Source organism: Salvelinus sp. IW2-2015, unplaced genomic scaffold, assembly GCF_002910315.2.
Source record: "Salvelinus sp. IW2-2015 unplaced genomic scaffold, ASM291031v2 Un_scaffold1238, whole genome shotgun sequence".
NCBI classification, from domain to species: Eukaryota; Metazoa; Chordata; class Actinopteri; order Salmoniformes; family Salmonidae; genus Salvelinus; species Salvelinus sp. IW2-2015.
The window spans coordinates 88,596-99,186 of NW_019942792.1; the positions used below are offsets into that span (position 1 = coordinate 88,596).

At 43.2% G+C, this 10,591-nt stretch overlaps 1 protein-coding gene across 1 annotated transcript in view; it reads left to right on the forward strand.

The window, feature by feature from the left end:
• slc16a4 (solute carrier family 16 member 4) overlaps positions 1-9,018 on the forward strand; it is a 67,306-nt gene extending 58,288 nt beyond the window's left edge. Inside the window, exons 10-11 of the mRNA XM_070438849.1 lie at positions 1,808-1,901; positions 8,195-9,018. Coding sequence (XP_070294950.1) covers positions 1,808-1,901; positions 8,195-8,421 — 321 coding nt within the window. The 3' untranslated portion in view covers positions 8,422-9,018. The remainder of the gene's footprint in view (positions 1-1,807; positions 1,902-8,194) is intronic.
• The last annotated feature ends 1,573 nt before the right edge of the window (positions 9,019-10,591 follow it).

Sequence of the window (10,591 nt, forward strand, 5' to 3'; positions counted from 1 at the left end):
CCCCCTATCCTACACCAACACATATCTCCACTGTATGGCCAATACATTGCCCCCTATCCTACACCAACACATATCTCCACTGTATGTTCCTAGAAAAGGCTAAATTTTCACTTCCGTTCTCAGAACGTTTTAAAAACGTTCAGTTTTACCGATCAGGAAACCAGAACCAATGGAACCAAATGTGGTTGCTGGGGACCATGTTAAGTTTGGCATTGATATCTTAAAAATAAGCAAACTATTAACCATTAACTTTTTAGACTATGTAACGCTAATGCTTAAAAATAATCATCAAAAATCTTCTTCTCATGGACTAAAAGTCAGATTCAAGCCAAATGTGGTATTTGGACTCATCATAATAGTCCCTAAAGAGTTTGATAAAATAACGTTGATGCTTTCGAAGAAGACCACACTATACCTGTAGATACAAATGAGCACATACTACATGAGCACAAAAATGCAAAAAAATACTTCAAATACCTTCTTCTCATGAACCATAGGAACAAATAACACCAAATGTGGAATGTAGGACCATTGTACATGTCTCAACTTACTTTGAAAAAAGCTAAGGGATTGGTTAAAAGATGTCCGAGTAAAAAAAAAAAAAAAAAAGATATTACATGTCCATTTAAACCACTGTAAATCCACTCCACAGTGGCCTATCAACTTGACACTTGTCGTCGCTATCATGGATGTCCCAAATATGACCCACACTTCATTTCGTAAAGATATCTCAAAAAACAAGGAAACTATTAACAACATTTGTGTAACGCTAATGCTCAAAATCGTCTACAATCATCTCCTCCTCATGAACCATGCGTCAGACTCCAAGTTTAGCATTTAGASTCTGATGGGAAAAATTGTTGCTGCATAAAAACATGGCCGTATTGTACATTTTAGATGCAAGTTAGCACATGTGCTAATGCTAAAAATACTTTCAAAATGTTGTTCTCATGAACTACAAAGCAGATTGATTCCAGATTTGTTATATAGACTCAATGGATTAGCCTCTAATGAATTTGAGAATGATTAGTCGCTGCACTTAAAGTCGGCCAAGCTACACCACTAGGTGTCACCATAACACACCAGGGCTATAAGAACCGAACCCATGGACATGGGGCCATGACATTTGGTTGTGTGAATATTGAATTTACAGTATTCATACCTCTGAGTCTATACATGTTAGAATCACCTTTTGGTAGTGATTACAGCTGTGAGTYTTTCTGGGTAAGTCTCTAAGAGCTTTGCACACCTGGATTGTACAATATTTGCCAATTATTCTTTTTTAAATTCTTCAAGCTCTGTCAAGTTGATTGTTGATCATTGCTAGACAGCCATTTTCAAGTCTTGCCATAGATTTTCAAGCTGATTTAAGTCACAATTGTAACTAGGCCACCCAGGAACACTATTATTGCATACAGAGTGAGTCCATGCAACTTATTATGTGACTTGTTAAGCACATTCTTACTCCTGAACTTATTTAGGCCATAACAAAGGGGCTGAATACTTATTGACTCAAGACATTTCAGCTTTTAATTTTTTTATTCATTTCTAAAAATGTCTTACAAACATAATTCCACTTTGACATTATAGGGTATTGTGTGTATGCCAGTGAGACACAATTTCAAATTAATCAATTTTAAATTCAGTCTGTAACACCAACAAAATGTGGAAGATTTCAAGGCGTGTGAATACTTTCTGAAGGMACTGTACTATACCTGGGTTTGTGTTCCTACTTAGATAGTTTGGTAACAAACACTAGTTCGTTTTTGACTGGCGTGTAATGTTTCTTTGTTAATTCTTTCCTCAGGTGGATCTGGTAGGGCAAGAGAAACTCAACAACTCCATGGGATTTTCTATGTTCTTCGTAGGCCTCGGCTGTCTGACAGGACCTCCTCTCGCAGGTGAGGGAGTGTTACACGCAAGAAAGACTTGTGCAACGGCGTGACAATAAAAACGTGGAATTGAAAACACGCATTGCATGCATGCATGCACGTACACACACACACACACACACACACACACACCACACACACCACACACACACACACCACCACACACACACACACACAACACACACACACACACACACACCACACACACACACAACACACGCACCACACAACACAATGACAGATGAGTGATTTATTTTTTAACTCACTCTGTGTGTGTGTTGTGGGTTGTGTGTTGTGTGTGTGTGTGTGTGTGTGTGGTTGTGTGTGTGTGTGTGGTGTGTGTGTGTGTGTGGTGTGTGTGTGTGTGTGTGTTGTGTATTGCGTGCGTGCGTGTGTGTGTGTACCACAGTGTTTCTTAACACTGGTGAAGTTTGAGTAGATTAGCTAACATGTGTGTTCATGTTTCGAAAACAGAAACAGCCAGGTGAAAATCAACCTATAGTTAGCTGTTTGTGGGTTGATTGACAGAAATGCATAGCAGTGCATTTCATCAGCCCTTCTAGGCAAGCTAAGCCATAGAAAAACATTGTCGGGCCTCCCGAGTGGCGCAGTGGTCTAAGGCATCGCAGTTGCTAGCTGTGTCACTAGAAATCCTGGTTCGAGTCCAGGTTCTGTCGCAGCCGGCCACAACCGGGAGACCCATGAGGCGGCGCACAATTGGCCTAGCATTGTCCGGGTTAAGGGAGTGTTTGGCCGGCAGGGATGTCCTTGTCCCATCGTGCTCTAGCGACTCCTGTGGCGGACCGGATGCAGTGCACGCTGACACGGTCGCCAGGTGTAAAGTGTTTGCTCCGACACATTGGTGTTGCTGTCTTCCGGGTTAAGCAGGCATTGTGTCAAGAAGCAGTGCGGCTTGGTTGGGTCGTGTTTCAGAGGACGCGTGGCTCTCAACCTTCGTCTCTCCTGAGTCCGTACGGGTAGTTACAGTACGAGACTGTAACTACCAATTGGATTTCACAAAAAAGGGGTAAAAATAAATTAAAAAACAATGTTGTGTTCATTTCATTTTTCCCACAATACTATACTATACTAATATACTAAGCTATAAATACTATATTATTCACGTACGGGTAGTTACAGTACGAGACTGTAGTGTAGTGTTTTTGCAGACTAAAGCCATATTTACTGTAGTATACTTAAGCAATAAGACCCAAGGGGGTCAATATATATGGCCAAAATACCACATCAAAGGACTGTTCTTAAGCACGACGCAACACGGAGTGCCTGGACCCAGCCCTTAGCCATTGAGCATATACCACACCCCTCTTAGAAATTAGAACGACTGGGGGGAAAGAAGACTGACTAACGTGGTTTGAAACGCTCCCACCATTAAAAAATAAGACCCAGAGAAGACCCCTCCCAGCAGTCAAATCGAACGCTGCGTTCCATATTGTGACGTTTTATTGGTAACGACCTATAGTAGAAATACTGTAGTAAAAGAAAACTGTAGTATATACTATAGGAATTAATGTAGTGTTTCTTGCAGATTGTAGTATTACTGTTGCATTTACTGTAGCATCTTTGCGGACTGTAATATAGTATTTACTATAATGTTATCTTTGACAGTGGAGGCTTTCTCCTTCACGAAACCCAAACCTATAGACAGGTCTGCTGTTTTCTATAATCTGTATGAAACACAATATGGTCTATACTTAGCATGTAGGTTTCTCACTTATGGGTGGCACAAATTGAGATATGGGGAGGGGAATGGGCAGGGTATATGCAAATTAAATAGTGTAGTATTTACTATAGCTAAAAAAAAGTTTTGTGTTTTTGCGGACTGTAGTGTTTTTGCATATATTACTGTAGTATTTACTACAGTGTTTTCTTTTGCTGATAATACTGTAGTATTTACTATAGTATTCTACAGTATACTACCACATACTATAGTAAGTACTACACATGATTCAGGGATACTACAGTAAGTAGTGTAGTATTCTGTAGTAAACTGTAGTATATTTTCATGTGGGTTGTAGGCGAGCTAAGCCTTACTTGGTTTCAGTCCAGAATGTTTTAACTGTTGACATTGGCCATTTGTTTTGGTTTACAATCTGTTTTCAATCGCCAGAACAAGTTTGTTCTTCAAATGTTATTTAAAATTAAAAAAAGGTCATGTTTACACCTAAGGGCCCGTATTCGTGAGTAGGAGTGTTGATCTAGGATCAGGTCCATGTAATCTTATTGATTAGGATCTAAATAAACTCAACTAGATCAGCACTCCTACTCTGAGATGCTTTGTGAATATGAGCCCAGGTTAGTAGGTTGTTCTGGGTTACACAATGCCCACACCAGCCAAGACATTAACTAAGAAGGGCTTTCCTCTCTTTCGCTGCCATTGATACGGTATTTCATAATCTGAACTAGTCTAAATGTACAATACCAAAAGTCAAAAGTTTCTTTATTTTGACTATTTTCTACATTGTAGAATAATAGTGAAGACATCAAAACTATGAAATAACACATATGGAATCATGTAGTAAGCAGAAAAGTGTTAAACAAATCAAAATATATTTTATATTTGAGATTCTTCAAAGTAGCCACCCTTTGCTTTGATGACAGCTTTGCACACTCTTGGCATTCTCTCAACCAGCTTCATGTTTACGATTGCTTTAGTCTACAAGATATATATATGGCAAACTAAAATAAGCTCAAAACACTTTCACATCTTTGAACTGTGACCTACGAACACAGGCGTTCCTATTTCCAGGACAAATAACACGGCATTCCCCAAACTGGTGACTTTTGACTTCAATCTGTAGGAGAGGGTAAGGGCTTGTAAGCAAGCATTTCGCRGTAAGGTCTACACTTGTTATATTCGGCGCATGTGACAAATAAAATTTKATTTGATTTGAGGTACTCCTTGAACTTTCAAGTTTCAAAATGTATTCGCCACGTACACAGGATACAACTTGTGTAAAACAGTACAGTGAATGTCTTACCTCCAGAGCTTTTTCCCCAACAATGCAGTGTTAATAATAATATAGATAGTAATAGAAAGTATTATAAAACATTAAAGTAATAATAAAAACTACACAGGAACTTGCGAAGACACGATTGACACAGAGAGCGGGGGTTGGTTTGGGGGAGGGTCTCCCACTTTGTCAGGCTGTCCTGAGAACTGAGAGGGGATCTGTATTCCAGGGTCTGAGAGGGGATCTGCATTCCAGGATCATTGGGGTCCGGAAATAGCGTGCTGCTGTGTTTGCCATTCATGCTGCTAGTCCTGCAGGATGAACTCAACTGACCGCAGTTCACCATGACCTGGCACCCCTTCGCCTTCCCTCCCCACGGCCAGCTAGCTATACATGCTGTGTTAGCGTTCCCCCTCTCCCTCCCTCCCCACGGCCAGCTAGCTATACATGCTGTGTTAGCGTTCCCCCTCTCCCTCCAGCTATATATGATGTGGCGCAGCGGTCTAAGGCACTGCATCTCAATGCTAGAGGTGTCACTACAGACCCTGGTTTGATCCCGGGATGTATCACAACTGGCCGTGATCGGGCGGCGCACAATTAACCCAGCGTCATGAGGGTTTGGCCCGGGGTAGGCTGTCATTGTAAATAATAATTTGTTCTTAACTGACTTGCCTAGTTAAATAAAGGTAAACAAAACAACTACACAGGCTGTGTGTTAGCTATCCAATTCCTGCTGGACTGGGCTGGCCCTAGCCGTTCTCTTCCCTTCAGGCTGGTAACCTAAAGAGCCATGACGATGTACTAAAGATCTAACATGACCAGAAATAGAGCTTACTTATTCAGGACGTGATGTACCATGTCTCCATCTGTTCCATTCAGATATTACCACCACTTTTAAAATATATTTTTGGTCCTTAAATTTAGAGTAGCCTCGTGTAAAATGTATTTCAGTTCTAAACCAGAAAATGCTCATAGCTGTGTAATGTTGTCTGTTAGTATGTACGCAACATTTTATTGTTAGTTATGTTTACGCCCCCCCCACGTATTGTTCAGTTGACATTATGATTAAAAGAGTGCCGTTAACTCTGACATATATCGTCATGTGAGACGTATGCTGTTATTGGATGACGTTAMTAACGGTCTCCCTTTGCTRTGGTGTCTTCTTTCATTAGAACGTGTGGTGTCGGGGGATGTCAATTTCTCTCTGGTATTGCTGACGTTATTAATGTGTGTTTGTGTGTTCGTAAAAATAGACAAAAAATTAGGAGCAGGCTGTGCGTTTTATTTTGAGGAGCAGGCCACAGTATGTGTTGTATATTGAGGAGCAGGCCACAGTATGTGTTGTATATTGAGGAGCAGGCCACAGTATGTGTTGTATATTGAGGAGCAGGCCACAGTATGTTGTATATTGAGGAGCAGGACCACCAGTATGTTGTATATTGAGCGAGCAGGCCACAGTATGTGTTGTATATTGAGGAGCAGGCCACAGTGTGTTGTATATTGAGAGCAGGCCACAGTATTGTTGTATATTGAGGAGCAGGCCACAGTAGTGTGTATATTGAGGAGCAGGCCACAGTATGTGTTTGTATATTGAGAGGCAGGCCACAGTATGTGTTGTATATTGAGGAGCAGGCCACAGTATGTGTTGTATATTGAGGAGCAGCCACAGTATGTTGTATATTGAGGAGCAGGCCACAGTAGTGTTGTATATTGAGGAGCAGGCCACAGTATGTGTTGTATATTGAGGAGCAGGCCACATATTTGTGATATATGAGGAGCAGGCCACAGTATGTTGTGTATGATTGAGGAGCAGGCCACAGTATGTTGTATATTGAGGAGCAGGCCAGAGTATGTGTTGTATATTGAGGACAGGCCACAGCTGTTGTATATGTAGGACAGGCCACAGTATGTGTGTATATTGAGGAGCAGGCCACAGTATGTTTGTTATTGAGAGCAGCCACATAGTTGTTGTATATTGAGGAGCAGGCCACAGTATGTGTTGTATATTGAGGAGCAGGCCACAGTAGTGTTTATATGAGGAAGCCACAGTATGTTTGTATATTGAGGAGCAGGCCACTATGTGTTGTATATTGAGGAGCAGGCCACAGTATGTGTTGTATATTTAGGAGCAGGCCACAGTATTGTTGTAATTGAGGAGCAGGCCACAGCTGTTGTATATTGAGGAGCAGGCCACAGTATGTTGTATATTGAGGAGCAGGCCACAGTATGTTGTATATGAGGCAGCAGTGTGTATATTGAGGAGCATGCACAGTATGTTGTATATTGAGGAGCAGGCCACAGTAGTTGTATATTGAGGAGCAGGCACAGTATGTGTGTATATTGAGAGCAGGCCACAGGCTGTTGTATATGTAGGAGCAGGCCACAGTATGTTGTATATTGAGAGCAGCCACAGTATGTTGTATATTGAGGAGCGCACAGGCTGTTGTTATTGAGGAGCAGCCACAGGACTGTTGTATATTGAGAGCAGCCACAGTATGTTGTATATTGAGGAGCAGGCCACAGTATGTTGATATTGAGGAGCAGGCCACAGGCTTTGTATATTGAGGAGCAGGCCACAGTATGTGTTGTATATTGAGGAGCAGGCCACAGTATGTGTTGTATATTGAGGAGCAGCCACAGGCTGTTGTATTGTTGTATATTGAGGGCAGGCTGTTGTATATTGAGGAGCAGGCTGTTGTATATTAGGAGCAGCTGTTGTATATTGAGGAGCAGGCTTTTTTATATTGAGAGCAGGCTGTTGTATATTGAGGAGCAGGCCACAGTATGTTGTATATTGAGGAGCAGGCCACAGGCTGTTGTATATTGAGGAGCAGGCCACAGTGTTGTATATGAGGAGCAGGCCACAGTATTGTTGTATATTGAGGAGCAGGCCACAGTAGTGTTGTATATTGAGGAGCAGCCACAGATGTGTGTATATTGAGGAGCAGGCCACAGATATGTTGTATATTGAGGAGCAGGCTGCTGTATATTAGAGGAGCAGGCTGTGTATATTGAGGAGCAGGCTGTTTGTATATGAGGAGGCAGGCTAGGCTTGTATATTGAGGAGCAGGCTGTTGTATATTGAGGAGCAGGCTGCTTGTATATTGAGGAGGCAGGCGTGTATATTGAGGAGCAGGCTGTTGTTTATTGAGGAGCAGGCTGTTGTATATTGAGGAGTAATTCTATATCTATGTGTCCGTTGTTTCTCTCATTGAGGAGTGATGTTATTGGCCTCCTCCCTTTGCGGTGGTGTCTTCTGTCCTTTTAATGTGGATGTCCGTTTCTCTCTTTTCATTGAATGACGTCTTCCCTTTGTCTTCCATCCTCTAGGTTTCCTGTATGACTACACCCAGACCTACGACTGTTCCTTCTACCTGGCTGGGGTGTGTTACCTGCTGTCCTCTGTCTCTCTCTTCCTGGAGCCCGTGGCGAGGAGGTGGCAGAGCAGAAAGAGGAGACGCGAGGCCCGCGACGTAGACACCAGCTGGAAGACTAACGGCTGCTTCTGCCCTGAGCTTCCTGTCCTAAAGAACAGCAACAACAATGACGTGGTCTAGAGGGTAGTTTCATCCCAGCTAGCACATTTGGTTCCTTGGAAGTTCGTATGCAAAATAACCATAGGGCAATCACCATGCCTTAACAATCACTACGGGCCTTATAACTTTTTGTGCTAGCTGGGGGACATTACCATATTCTCCTTCATTAAGCCTGGAATCGAGGCTATGTAGATGGAGGGAGGGCAGCGTTGGCTCTCTGTTTCTAATATATGTCATTTAGCAGACRCTTGATAATTATTCAAAGCGACTTACAGTAAAGTGAGTACAGACATTTTGGGGGATTTGTGATCCCGGCGGGAATCGAACCTGCGACCTTGGCATTACTAGCACCATTGCTCTTACTGAGACACACGTAACCATGTGGAGGGAGAGCAGAGTTGGCTGCTTCCCCTTTCTCTCTCCTTCCTTAAAACAAGCATGTGCCAACTGTGCCAGTTACCCAGCTTTTGGGTGGACTGAAATGACCCTGCTGCTTTGGCGAAAGCCAAGGAGTACCCAACTGACTGACTGACTGACTGACGAGAAAGCCAAGGAATACCCAACTGACTGACTGACTGACTGATGAGAAAGCCAAGGAATACCCAACTGACTGTCTGACTGACTTTGGCTTTCTTCTCAGTCAGACAGTCAGTCAGACAGTCAGTTGGGTATTCCTTGGCTTTCTCCTCAGTCAGACAGTCAGTCAGACGACAGTTGGGTATTCCTTGGCTTTCTCCTCAGTCAGACAGTCAGTTGGGTATTCCTTGGTTTCTCCTCAGTCAGACAGTCAGTTGGGTATTCCTTGGCTTTCTCCTCAGTAGACATAGTGGTATTCCTGCTTTCCAGTCAGAGTCAGTTGGGTATTCTTGGCTTCTCTCAGTCAGCAGTCAGTTGGGTATTCCTTGGCTTTCTCCTCAGTCAGACAGTCAGTTGGTATTCCTTGGCTTTCTCCTCAGTCAGACAGTCAGTTGGGTATTCCTTGGCTTTCTCCTCAGTCAGACAGTCAGTTGGGTATTCCTTGGCTTTCTCTCAGTCAGACAGTCAGTTGGGTATTCCTTGGCTTTCTCGTCGATCAGTCAGTCAGTTGGGTATTCCTTGGCTTTCTCCTCAGTCAGACAGTCAGTTGGGTATTCCTTGGCTTTCTCGTCAGTCAGTTCAGTTGGGTATTCCTTGGTTCTCCTCAGTCAGACAGTCAGTTGGTATTCCTTGTTTCTCCTCAGTCAGACAGTCAGTTGGGTATTCCTTGGCTTTCTCGTCAGTCAGTCAGTCAGTTGTTATTCCTTGGCTTTCTCTCAGTCAGACAGTCAGTCAGTCAGTCAGACAGTCAGTTGGGTATTCCTTGGCTTTCTCCTCAGTCAGACAGTCAGTTGGGTATTCCTTGCTTTCTCCTCAGTCAGACAGTCAGTTGGGTATTCTTGGCTTTCTCCTCAGTCAGACAGTCAGTTGGGTTATTCCTTGGCTTTCTCGTCAGTCAGTCAGTCAGTTGGGTATTCCTTGGCTTTCTCTCAGTCAGACAGTCAGTTGGGTATCCTTGGCTTCTCTCGTCAGTAGTCAGTCAGTTGGTATTCCTTGGCTTTCTCCAGTCAGATCAGTCGTCAGTCATCAGAAAGTCAGTTGGGTTCTCTTGGCTTTCTCCTCAGTCAGACAGTCAGTCAGACAGACAGTTGGGTATTCCTTGGCTTCCCACAGTCAGACAGTCAGTTGGGTATTCCTTGGCTTTCTCTCAGTCAGACAGTCAGTTGGGTATTCCTTGGCTTTCTCGTCAGTCAGTCAGTCAGTTGGGTATTCCTTGGCTTTCTCTCAGTCAGACAGTCAGTTGGGATTCTTGCTTTCTCATCAGTCAGTAGCAGTCAGTTGGGTATTCCTTGGCTTTCTCGTCAGTCAGTCAGTCAGTCAGTTGGGTATCCTTGGCTTTCGCCAAAGCAGCAGGGTCATTTCAGTCCACCCAAAAGCTGGGTAACTGGCACAGTTGGCACATGCTTGTTTTAAGGAAGGAGAGAGAAGGGGAAGCAGCCAACTCTGCTCTCCTCCACATGGTTCGTGTGTCTCAGTAAGAGCAATGGTGCTAGTATGCAAGGTCGCAGGTTCGTTCCCGCCGGGATCACAAATCCCCAAAATGTCTGTACTCACTTTACTGTAAGTCGCTTTGATAATTATCAAGTGTCTGCTAAGTGACATATATTAGAAACAG